The 22,825-nt window shown below is 48.2% G+C and overlaps 1 protein-coding gene across 4 annotated transcripts; it reads left to right on the forward strand.

Moving 5' to 3' along the window:
- The first annotated feature begins 96 nt into the window (after positions 1-96).
- On the forward strand, positions 97-21,286 carry nbr1b (NBR1 autophagy cargo receptor b). 4 transcript variants are annotated; one of them, XM_080904557.1, is made up of 23 exons: positions 98-360; positions 3,028-3,090; positions 3,346-3,364; positions 3,463-3,485; positions 4,526-4,714; positions 4,810-4,887; positions 4,966-5,234; positions 7,804-7,929; positions 8,166-8,372; positions 8,821-8,980; positions 9,629-9,712; positions 9,803-9,988; positions 10,228-10,344; positions 12,244-12,319; positions 12,984-13,094; positions 13,387-13,563; positions 13,723-13,995; positions 15,706-15,889; positions 15,985-16,230; positions 16,592-16,677; positions 16,765-16,837; positions 17,726-17,819; positions 18,300-21,286. In XM_080904557.1, exons 1-23 carry the CDS (start codon positions 259-261, stop codon positions 18,471-18,473), a joined length of 3,117 nt encoding a protein of 1,038 aa, XP_080760683.1. In that variant the 5' UTR covers positions 98-258; the 3' UTR covers positions 18,474-21,286. The 4 variants fall into 4 exon arrangements, with proteins under 4 accessions (XP_080760685.1, XP_080760686.1, XP_080760683.1 ...); XM_080904559.1 differs by lacking the exon at positions 13,723-13,995 and having other exon boundaries at positions 97-360; XM_080904558.1 differs by lacking the exon at positions 17,726-17,819 and having other exon boundaries at positions 18,300-18,465.
- Positions 21,287-22,825: the final 1,539 nt, after the last annotated feature.

Consider the following 22,825-nt stretch of genomic DNA (forward strand, 5'->3'; position numbering starts at 1 on the left):
ATGGCGGCGTTAAACCAGAGGGGGCAGTAACGCAACTCAGAGGCACAGAGGCACCCTAAAGAAGAAATTGTTCCGGACACGTGGTGCAAAGTGGGTGTGTTCATTGCGCTGATGTAAACACAAAATACGCCTCACAGCTCGACGGATAATCGTGGTGGACTGAGCTGCTGAGGTTAACCCAGAAAGAGTCGTCGGCGGTGCGGAAAACCCTCCGTGTACGTCGCGTGTAATATGCTCTAAAGCACCGAGGGGGGCGCCATGGATTTCTACATCAACCTGAAGGTGAATTTCAGGGGAAATTCCAAGAATTTCCTGCTGTCGGGATCCGAGACCAAGAGCTGGGAGTCGATGGAGGCCATGGTAAGCAGAGACGAGCAGCAGGCCTGCTGTCAGACACGACGCCACACGCATGGCGCTCACGCAGCACACGGAGGGATGGGGGTTCAGGGGGCCCACAGGTGCTGACAGACACACGGGGCAAACGCTTACACCTCCGTGTGAGAGGTGCCGTGGGCCGCTGTGTGCTCACGGAGAGGATTACTCCAGCCCGAGCCGTCACGGTGAGCGGCCCAGCCCAGCGGGTGTGACGGCGACAGTGTGCGGGAAGTACCGGGAGTGCGTCACGTCGCGCAGACCTGTGTCCCGGCCCGCTTCGTGACGGGCCGCACTCATTTCGAGCAGCTCCACGGGCGGGCCGTGATCCCTGCTTAGACACTAGGCTGTTCAGGACGTGCTCGCCCCTCCAGACTGAGCCACACTGTTGTGCATGTCAGAGCGAAACACGCCGAATAATAGAAAAATCACTGTGTGACCTTTAAGGCTCTGCGTGGGTCACAGTGGGCATCGGGGAGGTAAAGGCAACGCGTCAGACAGGCCCGTACACATTCCTGCGTTTTCTGCCCAGCGGTTTAACGTCACCACCAGCAACAGCGTAGCCAATTCACCGCCATGCGCAGTGGTTCACTCCGAGTGCAGGAAGTAAACACACGAAACAACCACAAAGATACTCCACGGCTGCAGCACGCAGCGGGGGTGCAGGAGCTGTGTTTGTGTCCTCACTGCGAGCACGACACGGGCACACGCTCCTTATGTGTAACTAACGTTATGCTGCTTTCCTAACGTTGCCACAGAAAATGGAACAAATGGAAGCATTTCCACTGAGCTGGTGCATTTTAGTAACACAGTGACAGATCCGAGGACAATAACCTGGAGGATGAAAGCCTGGCTGCATTTATTTATATCTGTTATCAAGTGTTGGTTTAATTCAGATACACGCACAGATTTCTCTAATATTTGCCACGTGTAGGACTTCGGCGTGTGGCGTAATAACCATAGGATAATATAGATGTAAATGACAGAGCTCAGCTCATTACTGTGTACTGTGTTAAATCTGTGAGTCTGACATGCACCTCCTCAGAAATGCAGCTACGCACTGCAAGGATGTAGATATCCAGAGCTGCAGTAGATCTGTTTGGCAGTGCAGAGCAACGGAGCCCTGAGCAAGAGCCCAGTTATATATGACTGGGACTGGAAATGCAGTAAGTCAGGAACAAGAAGGTGAAACAGGCTCGGAGCCCTGCATGGTCGGCTGTACCTGGAGCACATCATTGGTGTGAGTGCTGCTGAGTCACAGACGTTTGGCTGCTGAGACTGTTGCAACAGGTTTAGCATTCACTGTTTTTCATTTGATGCCGATCTGTGAAACAGTACGAGCTTATATGTGTTTGTGTCAAAGGCATGCACTGTGCTGCTCAGAGCATGTGAACAGCTAGCAGGAGCGTAGATGGAGGCCTGTGACCTGGTCCCTGTGGCTGAGGGATCATCCTCCTGATAGTAAACATACAGGAACAACTCCTCCCTCAGTCCCTCAGCAGCTGAAGCACTCGGCACACACAGTTGTGATGTCGTCCTCATTTACAATCATGGATCTGAATGTGTTCACTCTGTGCCTGATGTGTAAAGTATACACTTCATTTTATTGTTTTGCTATAACACCACAATAACAGTTATGTCAAGAGAGAGCACTTGTGTTACAGTGTGAGCGTAATCAGAGAGCTCGGTCCTGACAGGATGAAACCTCCGACAGCATCAGGCTCAGGAGGGGCAGCCACGGTCAGCAGGTCTGGGGAGGCCTGGGTGTGGGTGAAACACAAACTGCAGGAGATAAATCCACAGTTTTGTTCAAACACTCATGCAGCCGAAGATGTGACTGAGGTGCAGACACTCGGTGTCAGTGCACAGAGCTCAGCTGAAGTGTTACATTAACTGAATCAAGGCAGGAAACACCATCTGGTGACGTTCGTGGGCTTTTGCTCGAGCATTGATCGAGCTGTGATTGGTTGAGTGCAAAATATGCAAAAACAATTCTTCTATGTAAAACAGTTTTAGTGTGTGACCTTTCACCCTGTAGGACTGTGTGTAAGACTGGCTTTGAACCAGAAGTAAGCAGCAGCCCTCTGTGGGTGTGTGCTGCTGTCAGCTCTGCAGGATATGATGGGCTCATCATTCAAGACTTACCAGGAATGAAGTTCAGTAATGGATTCATAAGCAGTCAGTGTGGGGAGGCTCTCTGTTGCTACAGTGTTCTGGGTCAGGTCCAGATGTTTCCAGCCTAATTATAGAAGAGAATTATAACCGTCGAGTCCTGAAGTAATGACATGTTTTGAGTAGTTGTCTTGATGCATGCTCAGTCGTCCAGGTGAGCAAATCCCAAAAGGTTGTTTCTGTTTTCAGTGACTGCAGGTTTCCAACCTTATAAACAGCACATTTGCATAATGACTGACACTAGCACCACTGAAGGAACAGTGGGGTCAGTTTGTGACCATTGATATGCAAACTGTCATGATCATTGATCAGGGGCCACGAGTCTGAAAACATCCAGATGAGCAGAACCAGCTTTTGGGGCCAGACCAGCTTTGCAGAGCAGCCATTCAGAGCTATTGTGTAGCACCACACGTCTGAGATTTACAGTGAAGAAGTAAATAAGAGTTGACTTTGGATGTGGCAACATCTGTCTGTCTATTACAGGTCAAGCGCTCCTTTGGCCTGTGCAGCCTGCAGCTGACCTACTTTGATGAGGAGAACGAGGAGGTAAGAGACTGAGGAGTGCCATACAAAGTGAGATTAGTGAGTAGGTACAGCTAACCTACAGCAGTAGAATGTGGTAGCCTAGCTGAATGACTGTGGTAAGTTGTGCCTATAACACTTTGCTCACATTCTGACCAGGATTCACTAACAAGTGAGCAGCCCTGTATGAAGGAGCGATCCTTGAACTCCAGGAGTTCCTCCATGTAACGCATTCTTAGCACATATTTATGTAACCGTCTTCTCCTTTTCTTCCTCCAGGTGTCCATTAACAGCCAAGGTAAGTGCACCTGGGCAGTCACATGATGCTACACATTAAACAAAGTCCAAATAAAAGTGCACTCATGTTAACGTTGGTCATTTCTGCTTGTGTTCCAGCTGAGTATGAGGAGGCTCTGAAGGTGAGCTCATTCACGGTTAAAGATTCAAGAAGTTTATTGTCATGTGCTCTGCAGAACACAGACGGTTATGCAGAGCACCTGCTTAGTCTGCAGGCTCCCTTCACACGACTACAAGAAAGTAATAATAGTAAAACAGTGCTTTGTGAATCCTGCAGCTTATATGTGGGTGTAAACAGAAGTTAGAGTGCGAGTAGTTGCAACACTGTCACAGTGCTAATATATACAGAGCGATATCAGGGTGTATATATGTACGAAAAGTGCAAATTTCCAGTTATGGATAAACAGTTGGACATAGGCAGTGGTTCAGTAGCCTGTGGATAGAAAGTGTTAGTGTGGTGTCCTTGCTTCCACACTCCTGTTCCTTTACAGTGCAGACGTGACGTGGAAAGCTTCTGTGGAGTGTTTGTTTGCTGGTGTCTTGGAGTGCTGTGTTAGCTCGTTGTGTAAGCAGCGCCTGTTTACTTTGCAACGTCAGCTAAGATGTATCGAACCCCCTCACATCCAGCTCCAGCACAGATCCCTGACCTGTGTATAGCACAGATCCACCTTCATTGATGGACAAGGCATAGAAAACAGAACTGGGTCTAACATGCAGCCCTGTGGAACTCCACAGTTATTCTTAGTGTATGAAGAAGACTCCAGATTTACGGAGGATATTTTCACGTCCCGCCCATGCTATCATCCGCCATAAGCTTCTATTTCATTGTGATGTGATATGAAGGGTGTGTCTTTACCATCTGTGATTATCTCTTTTATACTGAGATCATTTGGCCACATGTTTGGGTCGATAGCCACAGCTTTCCCAATCCTGATTCCAGGCTTCTCCACAACTTTGATCTGTTTAATTGATAAAGAAATAAAGTAATAATAGCCTACTGGTGTTTCTCTTCTTTCATGGTTTGTGCAGTTACATTTGACCCATGAAAATAAAGACTTCCTTATGATATAGTATCGCTGTGCTTACTGCTCTTCTTAAGTGAAGCATTTGTGTTGCCGGTGACGAATCTAGCGGAGAAACTGACAGCGTGTTTATTTTCCAGAGTGCGGTGAGGCAGGGGAACCGACTGCACATGAATGTGTACGAAACTCGAGGCCAGCCGACGAGGGTTGCCACCACCAAGGCCAGCGGAGCAGAACCCAAGAGGGGCTTCAGGCCCCCACAGCACTGCCCTTCACTTGCTCAGGTGGTCAGTCGCAAGGTCCAGGCTGCAGTGCCAGAACAGGGCATGGTAAGAGCCCAGCACAGGCTTCATTCTTACTGCATCTATCCACTGCTGCGCCCATATGTTTGCATGCACATAGATGATGTTCTTTTGTTGCTCAGGTGATCATGAAAGAAGTAAAAGGGACCAAAGAAGAAGACAAGACTCCTCCAGCCTGGTTCACCTCCTACATGGAGAAGGTAAGAACGTCCTGATGAGTGTCATAGCAGTAACTCCGCTAAACGACTGATGACTAAAGTGCTCGCTACTGCATTCAGTTTAAGGACCAGGTAGTTCGTGAGGCAGTGGAAAAGATCTGTCGGGAGTTTTCAGGACAGTGCTGCATCCACAAACCCCTGGGAGGGGGAGGAGGAGCAGCAGGAGGAGCTGGTGCAGCTGGTGGAGGTAGAGTGGAAGCTGTAGGAGGAGCAGAGACCCAGCAGGTCCCCGAGGTGTCCTCTTCCACTCTGCCTGGAGCTCCGTCCTCCTCAACTCCTCCCTGCTCGTCCTGCAGGGGGCAGACTACTGGAGGAGGCTATCAGTGCAGGTATGTGTTGTTGAGTAAGTTCAGTCTTTGGATTCTGCTTGTTGATTTATCTTTGTTGGTGAAAGACGCTGTCCCGGTGTCGCAGTAGGCCTGGGTTTAACTCTAACACTTGTCAGTGTACAAATGAATAAGCTGCAAAACGTTGTTACCAAGCAGAGCAGGGCGATGTGCCCCAAAATATTTATCACGATATGCATTTGAAAATTTGCAATAACGATGTAACTGACGATATAATTGACATGAGACAAAATACTTTACAACTCCACAACTTTGATGGGTTTTTTGCACTAATAATGTATTTTCACTTAAACAAGCGGCTGTTTTTTTTATGTGTTATATAAAAGTTATATAAAAATGTAACAGTGCAAAGGCAAATTCTTGCTGACAGTTTAACCAAAAGGCATTTCCAGTGGAAACTGGCCGACATATCCTCAGCACAACCATGTATAACATCCACAGAACTTAAAAAGAGGTCATACACACACAATACGGTAACATTATGTTGAAGCACAGTACGTATCACTCCGCGAGGCTCCGCCTACGATAGCTGTAACGCTCCGACAATCCATCAAGCGGTGCGGCTTCGTAGCTCAGCAAAGTCGCACTGAAACATCTGACATATTTTCGAGCGCCGTGCACATAAAATCGTTTCGAGGTCATAAACACAACCAGAGTTCATACATAAGGCACACGGGATTATAAGGGGCTCTGTCGACTTTCAGAAAAATCAAAGGATTGATTTTAAGTGTGCCGTATTTTCCAAACAACACGGTAATAACGACGGCCCGCTAGCATGCTCTACCAAAAATAGTGCTTTGTTGTGTATCTGACGGACCAAAGCTAAACCAGTTCCACACCAGTGAAGCTGCAGCATTTTTACAAACCAGTTCAGGTTCATCGTTTCATTCAACGATCCGCTTTCGCTCTTCTCATTCTGCGTCGCCGCCATAGAGATTGACAGACCACGTGATTTTCGCGCATTGCATGCCGGTAACTCGTGGCAAAACAATCCAAGTACCGCATCAAATGCAAGCATTTGCAGCACCGCAAAACGTTCATTCTTCGGATCCAATAAATTCTTGCTTTTTCTTTGCCCTCCAAAAAGGTATGCACAAAACGAAGGAGAACAATGCCGGTCCGTACAAAGACAGACTTAATGAAAAGTCAAAGACAAGATACGAGGAAAAAATCAAAGGAGTGAAAGGGTCAGACCCTGACGAGCACACAGAGGGACAAAAGACGTCAGCGTGCTGCCCAACTTCACCACGCTCAGATTTATAATCATACGGTTCTTGGAGTGAGTGCATACTAAACTTTACGAGTGTAACTTCCGGTCACTGCAACAAGCCCAGGTACAGTTTACCGACGGATGGGTGCAGGACCTTGAAATGCACCGTGTAGAACGAAAGACTATTGTACGTATCATAAGTTTACCAGTCTCACAAATCGTCGTCATAAATACACAATCCTTAACCGTTTATTAATAGGATCTTTGAGCTCAACGGTAATTAATTAGCAGTGGAAATAATTTCTGGTAGCATCACAGAAATGTAGCAGTAACAATAATACTGTATGCTGTAATCGTACTGGGCAATTAGTGATACAAAAAACCTGTTTTATCCTGTGAATAAAAGTATATGTTTTTGTCAATGTACCATAATAACAGAAGCGAAACGCAATATTGTGTCAGGACAATTCACTATTTATGCACAATAAATAAAGGAGCATAGCGCGACCATTTCTGTTCAGCGCCAGACTTGCTTGTAACCTATATCACCAATTATGTTATGAAAATGACTCATTAACTACAACAGCAGACTGACCTTCGTGTAAATGCTTGGAGCAGACTAACCTGTGAGCTGGAGTGTTCTGGGACGTTATATTTGGTCTTTGAATGGCTGCAATCCAGGCCATCCGTCGCGTCTTTGTTACTTCGGAAACATGGCTCGAACAATTTCTCTTCAACGACGTAATCCGATAACAACCGATCTCTTTACCCGTCGGCTTCCCGTGGCTGTCATGCGACCGGCTATTGCAGTTAATAATACAACAGCTTCTTGTGTTTCTTTTTATCGCTGTGTGACTGATTTCAATTGAAAGCCTGCATGCGCTAGTACCTCTTGCCACGAGTTCCCAGAATCCTTTGCGGTTTTACCCCTGAGTGACGTCACATTTCCAATCTCTATGCTTTTTCCGCCATGTGCATATGTAAACAAAGGCACTGCGCATGCGTGTTTTACCCATATTCTATCGCCATATTTCATTTTCCCATCATTGCCCAAAGTTACACTGTTATTACTGTGAACGGTATGATATGGCCCAGCCCTATTACCAAGTGAACATTTACCCTGTGGCCTCGCTGCTGTAAAGGGAGGATGTTGGTGCTCTAACTTCAGCTCTGCACACAAACTGTTTGGTCACATTGTGCAGTTCCTTGCGTTCTCCTTGCATGCCAGGAGCTGTTATCTCTGCAGATTGTGAAGCTGAGTGCGTGCTCTTCATCACGGTGTCAGTTTTTAGATGCAGTCTCACGTTTCCTCTCATCCCTCTGGGCTGTTTCACTCCACAGCGTGTGCACCTCTTGTACTCTGTGCGAGCCCTGCAGCTTCTCCCACGATCCCAGTCACAATCTGGTGAGAGCCAGGACTCCCCTGTCCATCCCGGAGCACGGATCACCGGCCCCAGACCACAGCAGGTGTGACACAGCTACCGGACTTTAACACGTGTTCATATTTACCAAAAAGCACAAATTAGCTTCATATTATCAGCTTTACACACTAAATATTTAAAAACATGAATGTTTGTTTTAAAGATATGTGGTATGAGTGTGAGCTGATGCAGGGCTGTCTGAATCCAGTATGAAATGCTACACCTGGCTGTAGACATTCCCATAATGCTGATGTTACTTCATCTCGATCCATTGTTGTTTAGGTTCTACAGGCGGGGGGATCGCAGTTTCCGAAAGGCAGAGAAGCAGCGGCTGAAAGCCGAGAAGCGCCTGCTGAAAGCCGAGGTGAAGGAAATCCGGAAGCAGCTGAGGATGGAGAGGCGGGGCATACAGTGGAGCTCGTCCCATCGAGACGGAAGCTCCTCCCCCGTCCTCCTGCAGCCTCGAGCCACACAGCACAACAGCCCAGAGTAGGTCCCAACCAAGTTAGGCTGCAGGACGCACTTCAAATATCTCAGTGTCGATCTCCTCATGTGTGATTCCAGAGTAGCTCCAGAAACAAAGTCTGTCTTTATTCAAACATCAGCTCACACAGTCGAGTCACAGCGAGGCGCTATCAGCTCGTCAGGGGTCGGTGTGGACGAAATGCATTTCTGTGAGCCTGAAAGCTTTTGTCCACCTACTACGGCTTCCCCAAAAGTTGAAGCACATTTAAAGATGAATGGTGATCCTAGGTTGTTATAGTGCAATGAAGTGAATAGACTGTGGGAAAATATGGCAAGCAGACTGCAGCAGTCAATAAGGCGGTCCATTGTAACCGCTGCTCTGGGATGATGGGAGCTGAATGACGATATGAATGAGTTTAAAGTGAGACGTGATGAAGAATTTGAATAAAGGGGTTTTCCTCTTGTTGCCCAGGCGACCAAAGCGCCCCTGTCCCCTGGTGGTTCCTGCCATGACGGCAGCGTTTTTGGACGAAAACCTTCCTGACGGAACGCGTCTGCGTCCTGGGACCAAGTTTATCAAGTACTGGAAGATGAGGAACACTGGGACTCTCAGCTGGAGTGCTGAGACTAAGGTAAAGTCTCAAACAGCAGCTCATTAACAGCTTGGATTCTCCTGAGAGCACCTACACCAGAACGAGACCTGCTCGCCGTCTCAGAGCCGTGAATATCATGGACGCGTCCATGTGTGTACAGCACAGACGTGACCTGACGGTGTGCTGGCCACAGTGACGCAACTATATTATTCGACCCACCGTTAGATGTACTTTTTACATTTTGGGGGAAGTGTAACTGTTGGCTGGGTTGCCATAGAAACAGCTATACTCATGATCCCAGGTGATGAGCGTCACTGACCGGCGTGATTACCCAACCTTTGTAGTGAAATGTCATCACTGACTAACACAAATTCCATGCTCGTCGTCACATCTCATGAGTTTCAGGTTCATCCCTGGTGCTTTGTGTTTGAACAGGCTTAGTTCAGCCGTGCTTTGTGTTTCGTGTAAACAAACAGCAACCCTGTTTCACTGTGACCAACCAATCCCTCCTTAACAGTGTTAATAGTGTCAAACATTATTCCATCACGTTTAGCAGCAAAGTGCTGACATTTACTGACCACAGAGCGTCACTTTGCTCTTTGACCTCAACACCTGTGGGAGGCTTTGGTCCACTGTGCAAACTCCCACTAAGGAACCATTATATTATGTCTTGTTTGGTTCCTGCAGCTGAAGTTTATGTGGGGAAACCTGGCAGTGGGATCTGGAGACCGCTGGAGAGAAGTGGCAGTTCCCTTCCTGCAGCCGGGACAGGTGAGTGTGAGACATCCCACCGAGCTGTGGCACGTGTCCTCGTGAAGCACTGAAACAAGCGTGTGTGTGTGTGTGTGTGTGTGCGTGCAGGTTGGCATAGTGAGCGTAGCGCTGTGTGCGCCCACTGTGGAGGGCTCCTACACATCTCACTGGCGTCTGGCCCACGCTGGGGAGCAGTTTGGACCGAGAGTGTGGTGCAGCATCGTGGTCGACCCTCTGGCTCCAGCAGCCATGATGGCTGATGGGATCCTGGTTTCACCCTGTGTCACACCGCAGGTAGGACGAATGCAGTTCAGGGAGGCTGAAATCATTTGATGTAACCTTTATTCAAACTTTAACTCTGTAAGACATTCCTGCAGTTTAGCTAATTGGTGTGAGAGGGTTGGGGTGAGATCAAGGATGGTTGGTTTGTAAATTTCATACAAAACAAATTGAAGTTTAGATGGTTTAAAAATGAAATAAATTTCTGGATGTGCAAATTCACAAATGAGGTTGATGTGAATGTTTGCCTGCAGGGCAAGAACCCAGTAGCCAAGGATGGGAAAGCGTGTGCAGCTTCCAGGGAACAGCCGTTGTTGTCAGTGGACCAAGAAGAGTACTACATCCCGTCTGTAGACCTGCTCACTGCACAGGTAACCTGCTGTGATGCTCCTCCCCATCCTAGCAGCTAAACTTCAGTATGCTAACATCACGTTACTGTACGTATACTGCAGCTGACATGAAGGTGGAATAATAATAGCTCATATTTTATCTGTTTATTCAAATGTCCATGAATGTGCAGTGAAGCATCTGTTTGTACAGATCATAGCACAACCAAAGTAACTGCAGCTGTGTAAACTTGTTGCCTGTGAAGACTGGGACTGGTCCACACTGGCAGTCAGTGTGCTGCTCTGTCTTTGATAGTAATCAGTAGGGCTGGGTACCGGTGTCGGTTCTGACATAAACGGTAGTAACCAGACCGAAAAGCAGCGCACATTTCGCTGCTTTTTTTTCCTGAGCTGTGACACACTTTGGATTCTAGCCAATCATTTTATGTTTCCGAGGATAGTAGGCGGGTCCAGGTACGTACGTTCTTTTAGAGCAGAGCTACAGATTAAAAATGTCCAAGGCGAAGCGGTCAAAGTCTGGCTGTACTTCACAGCAAAAGATGCAAACTCAGCAGCAACAAGTGCTTTAAGCTGATACTGTGATACTGTCAAAGGAGGTAACACCTCGAATCTGATGAAACACCTGGCGACGCATAGCGTTTTTTTTAAAAGCCCAGAAATGCGCCGTATTTGATAGCTTCCTGCGAGACCTCACACCGTGCACATCTGCTGCAGGTGTGGTGCCTGTTATCGGACCCGGAGTTAGCAACATCCCCCAAAAACACGAAGAGGAGAGTTCTGGCCATTGTTTAAGCACTGCTTCCAGCCAAGAGTGATACCATATATGCCCCATAGCTGCAGAAAAGGCTAACATTGTTATCTTTTTACAAAAAACCAGCTGAACATGAGAGGTTTTTGGACAAAGTTTGTGTTCTCCATTCTTTAAGCACCGGTTCGAGCACCGTTTAAGCACCGGCACCGTTTCAAAAGTACCGGTTTGGCACCGGTATCGGATAAAACCTAAACGATACCCATCCCTAGTAATCTGTTTATGATACAGGCTGAAATGAACTGTGACAAACGAGCAACAACTGTAAATCTGCTTCCGTCTAAATTCACATTCAGAGTCCACGTGTCTCCATGGAGACAGACTTTTAGTCAAATTTATTGTCATCAGAATAAACGAGCGACACGATCCTCCAAGTTTGTGGATGCGATAAATGAAGAATGAGGTGACAGAGCTTTTTAGTAGATACAGCTACGTCTGAGTGACAGCGTGGGGTTAGTGTAGTTGGTCCGTGCAGGCAGGGATCGAACCACCAACCTTCTAATTAGTAGGCGACCTGCTCTACCACCTGAGTCACACCAACCCCCGTTTGCTTTTGTAATTGCCTATGCAAGCCTGTGGGAGGGGCTTTTCAATCTGTTCCTCCAAAAACTCAGCGTAACGTGGCTTCACTGTGGGCCAAATGCTGATTGGCTGACAGCTGGATTGGTTTGCGAAACACAAACACTCACGTCCACTCCAGCTTAGACAGGGAGAGGCTGAGGTTTGCAGATTACACAGCAACTGGACTGAAAATCCGGCGCAGCAGGGCGGCGTGGCAGGGCGTGTGTGGAGCCATTAGAGCCGTCATTCACCTTCAAATTCACTGAAGTTATGCAAAGTCTCATTTCCCAGTAAAATATAAAGGAAAGGGGTGTGGCCTATGACTCGTACTTACTACAGGATGGCACTTTAACAGCAAAGTGACTCAGGCACTCAACAACCCTGCACTTGTGTAGCAATAAGTTGAGTCCTCTGTTAACAAGAAACAAATGATTTGAAACATCATCATCTTCATTTATAAACTGGGGCTCTGCCTTGGATTGTACTGGTTTGGAGACAGGTCAGGTGACCTGTAGACTAGCCTTGTAATCTGTTACCTGTTGTTCATTTGTCAGGATCTTCTGTCTTTTGAGCTGTTGGATATCAACATCGTCCAAGAGTTGGAGAGCGCCCCCACCAACACGCCTGCTGGTAAGAAGAGAACAGCCAGAACACTCGTCCTGGTTAAGAGACACGTGTGTGCACTACAAGCACGTCAGTTATGTGAACAATAAAATAGTCAGATACAATCTGTTGCACCACAAATACCGACGTTCAAACTGTAACATGCAAAGACAGCAGATTTCTTTCAGACACGGCGAGCACAGCGTCCTCTGAGCAGTGGCAGCATCGGCCCGACACACTGACGGAGGCCGTCTGTGATTCATAGACGTTCATGTTTCTTTGACCTCGTAGTTTGATTAGCGTCAGGTGCTGTGACCCTGATCGAGTGGGGAAGCTGCAGACTGAGTTTGGTTAGACGCACCGCTTTCTGTGGCTTTGTGCAGTTCAGGTGCTAAACTGGTGTGTCTGCAGCCCACAGCTGATTCACTGGAAACACTCGGAGCGTAATAAATGACGAATGAGGCTGGAACATTTCAGTCTGCACATCAGAGACCGGTGCTCTCAGCTTCCAGACGCAGTGCTCTGACACAGAGCAGGTGACCAGGCTCTCTGAAGTGTTCCCCACGTCGGCTTCAAAACCACCGCAAATGTTACACTTTTGGAAAAACTGCCATTCGGTCTTCGTTCTGTCAGCCGGCTGTAAAAGTCCACGTGCTGTAAGAGCTCAGTGCTGTCTGTGTTTCTCCTCCAGACATCACACCCTGCATGTCCCCTCTGTCTCAAGATGGCCCTCTGCTGGACAAGGGCAGCCCCTCCTTGGGTCTGATTCAGGAAGAGACTGAAGTCATCAATAGCATCATGGGTAATGAAGTCCCAATCCTCCTCAGTGTTCTCCCAGTTTATTTAAAGGTTCTGTTGAAACTACAAGTACTCGTTAAAGAAGCCGCACCTGACTGACTTGATTCAGGTCCCTTGAAAAACCCTGTTTGGCTTCCCAGCATGCAATGGGGTGAAGGTTTTCTTCTAAGACTGTCCAGCTGTTCACAGCCATGCAGTTGGCTCTCTGACTGTGAGCAGCTGTCCTGCTGATACAGCTGTGTTCAAAAATGAAATGGGCGTGTCTTGACATTTGTTGTCTCGCTGCTGGTCCTCAGATGTCCCCCACGGGGTAGGACCTGGAGCTGAAGGGGGCGGAGTCCCAGCTCAGGAGGAAGGGGAGGATGACATCAGCGGTACTCAGTTTGTTTGTGAGACTGTGATTCGCTCGATGACCCTGGAGGAGGCCCCTGATCACATACCTCTGAGAGGATCCTGCCCAGGAACAGGAAAAGGTCAGTGACACGCCCTCGGCGCCGGCTCGTGCGTTTAAATGAATGATCATTTGTTTGGCTGGAACGCGTCCATGTTCACATACAGTCTGTTCTGGCTGGAACGTCAGACTGCAGCGTGATCTGCTGCTGTTTCACTGTGGTCCTCGTGTTTCCTTTCAGTGGTACGTCCAGCTGCTCAGGGCTCCTCCTCCTCGCTGTCCTGTCTGAGTAAAACGGTGAAAATGGAGGAGAGTCCCGACAGCTGCTCTAGCAACTCCAAGACTCCCATGAAACCCCTCGTTGGTCTGAAGGCGTCCATCCCTTCCCCACTGAAAGCCTCCCTGCCCACTCCAACGTCTGTGCCCCTGAACGTGCTGCCTGGCCCGAGCTCAGCACCGGGGCCGCTCCACGCTTCAGCCGGGACCGCCACGCTGCCCGAACACACCGCCACAGGTGACATTTTTAAGTTGATATGTTGACTCAAGCAGCTTCTCTGTGAGAAACAGCTGTTTGCACCAGTTTGGGGGTGAGCGTTGACCATTTGCAGACTGTATATAAAGTGGAGGTGGCGTCTAATTTGAGTGAAGATGTCACCGTATGACTGGGCTGGATTCAAGGACAGTGAGGTGTGATGGCGGCCTTGGTTTGTACGGGAGCAGACTTGAAGCTCTGGGTTGCAGCTTATGGTCAGCTCAGTGTTTGGGAGGACCTCTGGAAACTCTTTCAGCTAGCATCAGCAGGAGGGGCGCCACTGAAACCCCAGGCAGCCAGCTGACATGTGCTGTGACAGCACAGTTGAGGGTCTGTGTGGAGCTCCTTCACCACAAACAGGAGGACTCTGTCGAGGAACAGCTGTTTATGCTTTAAATGTCAGCTAATTGCAACACTTTGTACGACTGGGGCCGATTATTGAAGAGCTCGTGTGTGAGGAGCAGCATTTTAAATTCTGGGTTTAACAGGAAGCAGTTTAGTTGCTACTATTTGACAACAAAGGCGACAAACCGGCTCACACAGGTTTCACCACGGTCATTCAGTTTAAACCCAAAGTGCTCCCACACTGCAGCCTCTGCGTTTGCCTTTGAATCCATTCCATCTGTTTTCCAAATCCCAACTTTCTGTGGCTTGCTACTCCTCACGGCGCTGTCATGCACCTGACATAAGACGCTAAGGAAACAAGAGGGGAGGGGTCGGTCGAGAAATCAGACAAACTGTGTGTAAGGCCCAGGTGGACGATAGGTGATCACTGGTGTTACAGCTGGGGGGGACGAGGCTAAGCACCAGGCTTTCAAATGAATGAACAGTCTGTCTGGTCTTTGGTTGATTGATAAGCTGGAAAATTGCTGCCACAAATAGAAAGACTCGATTTGTTGATCAATTTATTAAGTCGTGTACTAACAGAAATGATTATGTTCCTTTAAATGAATCAAGAACCAATCACAGCAGATGGCCCCGCCCCTCCCTGAGCCTGGTTCTGCCGGAGGTTTCTTCCTGTTAAAAGGGAGTTTTTCCTTCCCACTGTCGCCAAAGTGCTGCTCATAGGGGGTCATATGATTGTTGTATGTATTGTTGTAGGGTCGACCTTACTATATTAAGCACCTTGAGGCGACTGTGTTGTGATCTGGTGCTGTGTAAATGAAACTGAACTGGACCTTTAATAATCCACATTTCTCTGCTTTACTCTCTGGTGCTGTTGTGGATACTGTATTGTTCTTTCTTTGTGATGTTTTTATGTTTAAGTTGTTTTCAGTCTGGCTGGGAGCTGGCTGGGAGCTGACTCAGTCTCTGGAGAGCCCCGTTTTGGGGGGTTTAATAAATTTGTCCAGATTTCTAGAAGTGCGATGGTCTTGCTCCTGCTTCAAGTCTAAGCTAGGCTCCAGCTAGCTTATGTGTTAAAACCTTGTGCACCTTTCTAAAAATCAAGCTACGCATCAGGTCCACACACTACACACCCTCAGGTCCTCTTTTATGTTTCTAGCTTCTGCCGCCATTTTTGGGCACGACAGAAGTCGAAGCGAAGCTTGAACCTCTGTGTCATGAGTGGGAGTGAAGCATGTGTCCCAGCATGTGTCCCAGCATGTGTCCCAGCATGTGTCCCAGCATGTGTCCCAGCATGTGCACAGCAGCCAGTCACACCCAGCGTTTGCTTCCTTGGTCTCATCACAGGTGAAGCTGAGGAGTCGCACATGGAGAGCATCTGTGTGGAGCCCAGAGTGAGGGAGAAGCAAGAAGAGGAGGAGAAGAGGGATGTAATGAGGAGTCGCTCCTCCTCCACGTCCTCCGAGGATTACATCATCATCCTCCCCGATTGCTTTGACACCACTCGGCCCCTGGGAGAGTCCATGTACAGGTAGGAGCCGTGGCTTTGGAGTGTGTGGGAGAACCCTCGGCTGTGGGACAGTAATCAGTGCTTTCACTTTTTCTTTGTTCTCGGTCCCGCTGCAGCTCTGCTCTGTCCCAGCCCGGAGACGTCCAAGCCAAGACCGACACAGACCCAGATACCCCCTCAGCTGAGCGTCGGGACAGTGCCGCAGGAGAGGGGGAGGCGGACGAGGTGGATGAAGCGGCTCCAGGAATGGAGCTGTCAGGAGCCAGCAGTGCCAACGATATGCTGTGTACATCCCAGACGCTGGACGATGAGCCGCTGACTCCTGAAGTAGTCACCCCGCCTCAAGCTGTCGTCACATCACAGTAAGCATGAGAACGTTTCCTCAGGAAAGCTGGTCTTTTCCTCAGACCGACCGCTCCACTGCTGCACCACATCTGCACCACAGTAGCGCCATTCATTTACAGCGTTTCAGGGCTAGACCTTCATCAGGCAAAGGAGATTACTAATGCTTTCTTTCCTGCTTGTGTACAAATGATCACCTGTCAGTCACAAAATAGCTACCAAAATATGTTAGATGGTGTGCTGTATCATATAAAAACATTTTTCCTTCATTTAAACAAGATTCAAATACAGCGAGCCGAGTCATGAAGCTAATGAAGCGGCACAGGCGTTGTTGTTGTGCGGACAGTAAATGAGCGAAGCAAACATGTTTGTGTTTGACAGCCCAGAGAGCAGCGCAGAGGGAGAGGAGGAGGATGCCGGCGCTGAGGAAGGAGCGCAGGGTTCAGAACTGCACCAGACTGAGGACGGTAGGCTCCTTACTGGGTCTCGCTGTCACTTCAGTCACAGTACCACTCTGATGAAGTCCACGGTGATCGCATCGTTCTGTCTTGCAGAAGCAGCTCCTGAGCGCGCTCAGACTGATCCTGAAGCTACTGACACGGAGAAGAACGACCCCGAGGACCCCAGGTCTCTCTCTCTCACACACACACGCACACACATGCACACACACACGCGCACACACGCACACACACACGCGCACAATGAAGCTATCACGTTTTTATTCGTCCATCCATCCGTTGGCTAGGTTTGGTTTATCGTGCAGAGCCTACATGATGCAGCTTCTTTCAGTTTGTTTTTCAACTTCCTGTATCTGCTCTTCAGTATGGAGCGTGCACACCACTGATACTACAAATCTCAGACATCAGAGTCGCGCCATCATCCGATCACTTTGAATGTAGCTTCTAATAGAAACGGACAAACGCAGGCTTCCAGGAGACGGGAGGCAGATTATCTGCTCGCTAACATAAAAGCTAAATAATGTCTTCATGTTAAAGTAGTGAGACTGTAACAAGCTGCCAGTCCAGCTGCCTGCTGCTGTTTGTCCGAGTTTCCCAGGCTCACAGGACGATTCGCTGCCTTTGAGGCTCAGAAAGTGAAGTTAGTAATGTACAAAGGTTCAAATGAAGCTGATTGAACTGCAGTGCTGTTCGAAGTATGACTGTGCAGGCAGAGTCCTCACAGGTCAGCCTGAGGTCAGGTTAAGGTCAGCTCAGACGCACATACGTACAGGAGTCGTCTCACCGTGGCTCTGCTGAGAGCCTGGCCCATCGTTGTGCTTCTAAATCCCAGCTGCCAACTAAGACAGAAGCAGAATAATGTTTTGGCCCCCCGAGTAGAATGACGAGCACTAACAGTTTGGAGGCAGCATGAAGTCCAAGGATGCTTTCTGGTTTCTGTTTGCTGCTGTAACCTTTCCCCTTGCAGACAGCTCATAAATAAATTCACATCCATGAATCGTAAACACTGATAAGAGAGAACAAAAGGATTAACTCTCCAAATGTTTGCCCTCCTCAGGCAGCAAGGCCTCACCGGCGGCCTGGTGAAAGGAGCTCTGTCAGTAGCTGCCTCTGCCTACAAAGCCCTGTTCACCGGACAAGGCCCCACACAGGTGACACATTTAGCAGCTTTTTTCTCCCATATTCACATTTGTGTGTTTTGGAGTTTCAAGCCTATTTTCCAGTGTTGAAGCAAACGTCACAGCCCAGGTTTGAACTCTTTTCTCTGCATGATAGCGATGCAACACGTAGGCGACACAGTTGTGGGGCTACACTTACATTAATCAGTCCAATGCAAAGCTAATTGCACTACCTTGGAAAGGCTTTTAAGCTGGGGCTGCATCCCTAATCCAGGAGAGCAGGAGCCAGCTGGCGAAGGTGCTCCCTGATCAGACGGTGCTCCCGATGCTCGATCAGTTCCTGACGAGGGGACGCCACGCAGTCGTGACATGTTGCACTCTGCTTTTATTTACATTGTACACAGCATGTTGTCAGCAGTCAGACCTTCAAACACTTCAGATACAGACTCATTCAGGCCTGTGCGGTAATCAGTAGCTGGCTCGCTCGACTGATCCGATCTTGTTTCCACCCAGCCTCCAGTGGATGCATCCACCCAGGACACCATGATGGCCGTGCTGGTGGAGATGGGTTTTGCAGACCGCTCTCTGAACCAGCGTCTGCTAAAGAAACACAACTACAACCTGCTGGACGTGGTCAACGAGCTCGTTCAGATGACCGACAATGACTGGTACTCTACACGCTACTGATGACGAGGAGGCCAAACTCTTCCTCCTTCTTTTCAGCTCTCCACTAATTTGCCCTTTTGGACCGAGGATTATACTACGAGCTTGTCAGGGGACATTCCAGCAGCCCTGGATCCTCCAGCAGACCATCACCCACCCACTGTCTGTAGTTTTAGTACTTTCAGCGTAGATCTTGGTAGTTGCAGGTTTTCTTTGCATATCTGTCTAAGAAAGGTGAAAACAGGCATTCTAGGTCTTCAGATGTGAATCACACCACATGCTAACATCATGGATTTTAACGAAGTGTGAAGCGTGAAAGCATTCGCTTCCATCAAACCTGAGCTAAAGTTGTGTTGGCTGCAGAAACTCCACGGTTGCTGTACCTGCTCCTGTTGGTTGCAGGGATCCCAAAAAGCTACAGACGGCACCCTCACGCGTTTCCTTTGCTCAAGTCCACAGCAGCAGACTCTCACAGGTCGCCTACCGAACCCGCTCGCTCAGAACATCTTTGGGCTAAAGGAAAATGCAGCTTCGTGCTGATGGTCCTGCTGAGGCATCAAGTCATCTCATCTCCTCAGAGTCTCGTTCGCCTCGTCCAGTCGGCTCCATCACACCAGCTGGTGGTGCATGTTTCTGCGTATTGTGGTGACGACTGTAACAAGCAGCTCGACTGGTAGTGAGCTGATGCTGTTCACATTGTTTGCAAATTTCCTTTGGTTAGATATCATTGGCCTGTGTCCCAGAGCAGGCCCACACAGCTCGTCTGCACAGTGTCAGCTGCAGGTTTGCTTCTTTCTGTTTTATTTAAGCAGCCATTCCAACAGCTACTAATAACTTTATTATCGGGTTGTAAATAATCACACTGACTGTAGGTAAGCAGAACTGGTCAGGTGACGTAGTGTGTGTGAGGCTTTACTGTATAAAATCTGACCCTTTGGTGTTTCCAGAGCTCCAGCTGGAGGAGCAGGACTGCTGCGACACATTCGTGTTGATGTGACTTGTGATGATGAATGCAATGAAGTACTTTGATGTTTAAATAGCCGTGCTATTCAAAACACACATTCCCCCTTTTTTGAGTCGGTTTCCCAGAACTCGCACACGTGCTGAGCCCAGATCATCTGAGTGACGCTCTTCATGCTGGTAACGACGTGTGTGATGAGCTTTTTGCAGCGTGCCGTTTTGGTTGCGCGTTGCCTTTGTCCTGTAACTTTAGTCCATCACTGGGATTTTCTCATATACACTAAATACAACATGTGTGCATCACCTGTTTTAGAGAAGTCACTGGAAACCACTCAGTGTAGCTGAAACTGAGCCGGACTGTTAGCTGGTGTGTGATTTACTGCTGTTGTGAGTCAGTGGTGGTGAACAGACTTCACTGTCCCACTGCATGATGGTTAACTAGCTAATCAACCAGGTTTGTTCAGCACTCAGAGCTGCAACCTCGCGGAGAACCAGTTTACCCAGAGCTGCTGTGGAAACACACCAGTTCCTCTGCATAGAGCGATCGTAGCTAAACTTGATGAGCAGCAGCGTACGTTCTTCCTTTCCTGTCCTCTGCGCGTCCCATCTTCTTATTTCCCACCCATGTTTACATGCTTCTGCTGTTTTGAATGGAGACGCAGTTTTGTGGCTTTAGACGAAGTTCATTATCAGCTGTTTGCTTTCAGTTCTCCCATCAGATGAAGGATTTAAGATGGGCGGACGGCGAGCGGGCACGACGTGCTTGCCTGTTCGGTTTGTGGTACGTCTGCTCATTAGGGTCAGCTGAGGGGCCCGGGTGATGGCGACTTGATTTCAGCATTAAGGTTTGGTAGCTATAGTAACACCTTTGGAAATGGATTTCCCTCCATCCACTAGAGAAAGTTCCAAAGAGGTGTGCGGGTCACGAGGGGCTCGTTGCCACGCTTGTTGTGAATCCCAGACACACGTGGTGCTGCAGACGTTGGCGGGCTCGGTCAGGTGTGCACAGTAAGGTCGCTGCTCCTTCCTTTTGCTCGTAGCTGGACCCTGAGCTGACTTCATTAGTAAAGTAGTGGGCTGAGTTAGTTTAAGTTCTGCTTTGACTGCTTGAAGGCTGTTTGTAAGTCTGACGGCGTGTCTTTAGGTGTGCTAGTTAAAGCTGCTCTGCAGTTTTAGTCTCATACTTTGTAATAACGGATGTTTTGTTGGTGTGGTGCGATACGCTGCGTGCTTCTATACTTTATGCCGTTACACCTCACGTCACATGGTACCCTGTCTGTGTCGGTCTGCACTGGTGTGTGGTTGATGCAACATGTCTGTGCAGAAAGCAACAGTGTGGGTGGAGCCTGAGGCAGACGTGCAGGTCACATGCTGGGTGGTTGAAACGATTTAAAGAACAGCATGAGCTCTTTGTTCTAACTTTTGTCTTTCCTGCTGCTGCCTGAAGGACCAGAGGTACAGCCCCCACACTGGGCCACGTTTTTGACTCAAACAGCTCCGGACATCTCGCACGGATGTTTAGATTTTTCATCAGTTTTAGGCATTCATTATTTCTTTTATATTAGCGTTTCATAAATCATGCTGTCGGGTTTCACCCTCTCGGATAGGTAATTAATTTGAAAGGTAAGAATAAAAGTGTCCTGCCACAGGTTCAGTGTGGCCTGCTTCAAATGAAGGTCAGGTGTGTGCCGTGTGTCATCGTGCTGAAATGAGTCGTCATGTGTGCCAGAAGCTGTGGTTGGATGAAATATGTTCAAATTGGGGAAGATGTATTTATGGGGGAAGAAAAACGGGGGATGGCTCTTTGCTTTTTTCTGTGTTGCACTTTATGAATATTGTATGATGTACAAATCAATGTCTCCAATTAAATGCATTACACCCACCTGAGGCTTCTGCTTCGTGTGTTAGAAGCATCACGTGCAACTAAAAAGGTCACGTTTGTGATGTCACCTGTAAATAGAAGCAACAAACATGCTAGATGAATGTCATCATATATCTTTCACAGTGTCAAAGATGGGACTGTTGAGCGTCTTTGAGCAAGTATCTTGTAACACTGTAGCTCCTTTTTAAACAGGAAGTGACCTCTGACAGAGGCGGGTTTAGGCTGAGGAGGAGAGAAAAAGAGTAACTGAGGAGAGTTTGGATCTCACGTCCATCAGAGGTGGAGGAGGAACAGTGCTGCTGGTAGCATCAAATACTACTCTGGGATTATTCTGATTATGATTTTTTAATTCTGTTGAAATAAGATCTTGACTTTCACGGCCTCATAAAAGTGGGAAAATTCTCTATGGACAGCCAAACCCTTACAGCCGCCTTTCAGTAGGAACATCGCTTATTTAACCAGGGGAGCCAGAAGCAGCAGGAGCAACCACAGCAGTGCTCACTGAAAGCATGTACTCAGCATTGTCATCAGGTAAGGCTAGATGCTGGAGAAGAGCATGTCCTGCAGTGTGAGTAGTGCCACATACGTGTTAAACAAAGCTGTTCATGAATCATTGAGTTAAAGTCTGACTGTGATGATCCTACCCGACAGTCAAAGATGCACAAAGCTGAGGCTTTATTCGAATACCACAACAGGGCTGAGCTTTCCCAATTTTAGCAATAATCCTCTTCTTTAGACATAAATCTTTTTTATGCAGCCACATGATGCCCACAATGTTCTGAACACCGGGAGATTTTGTTCTCACGCTGCCACGTTTCACTGATAAACACAACAAGTCATTTCAAATAAACTAATTGTTCATTAGACACTAAAACGGACTCCGCGTGGGCACACCCACTCCGGCCTGAGTGGTAAATGGTAAGTGGACTGCACTTTTATCTACGCTTAAGCAGCTTCTTTCACACCACAACACGCACTGTGATGGAGACGCTGGAGGCAGCTACGGGTTCAGGAGCCTGGAGGAGTCACAGATCAGACCACTGACCAAGCCCACCACCTGAGACACAGCTGCCCCTAAGTGTGGGTTCCACCCTAACCCACTGTGGGCAAGCGTGGGCCAGTAAACGTGTGTGTGAAGAAAACGAAGCCACAGAACATGTTTTCATCACATTGAAAAACTTTACTGCTGAAGAACTCAACTGAATCAGACCATGTGCTGTTTACTGACAGTCAAAGATTTCTAACAGGGTCTGTTTGCGTGGGTGAACGATTTACACATTACGTAACAAATCAAAGATTCACAGCTGAGAGGAGACAGAGGAAAAGCAAACCTGTGGCGACCCAGTCTGAATAAGGGAGCAACCCCATAGAAAGTGCATTTCCTGTGCTTAACGCCAGATTTATACCAGGAAACCAGCTGAAATGAGCCAAAGCCAGAATCGCACTGACACATTTATTATGGCCCAGTGATCACAGTAAGTTTGACCAACAGCGTCCAGTGACGAAGACAAAGGTGAACAGTAGTGACTGACGT

Source organism: Rhamphochromis sp. 'chilingali' (assembly GCF_963969265.1).
Source record: "Rhamphochromis sp. 'chilingali' genome assembly, chromosome: 15".
NCBI classification, from domain to species: Eukaryota; Metazoa; Chordata; class Actinopteri; order Cichliformes; family Cichlidae; genus Rhamphochromis; species Rhamphochromis sp. 'chilingali'.

Excerpts from the sequence above, each read along its gene's own strand:
- nbr1b (XM_080904557.1), top strand. The coding sequence starts at position 259 with ATGGATTTCTACATCAACCTGAAGGTGAATTTCAGGGGAAATTCCAAG. Across the intron at positions 7,930-8,165 it reads CCGGCCCCAGACCACAGCAG|GTTCTACAGGCGGGGGGATC; the intron begins GTGTGACACAGC and ends ATTGTTGTTTAG. Across the intron at positions 16,838-17,725 it reads AACGACCCCGAGGACCCCAG|GCAGCAAGGCCTCACCGGCG; the intron begins GTCTCTCTCTCT and ends TGCCCTCCTCAG.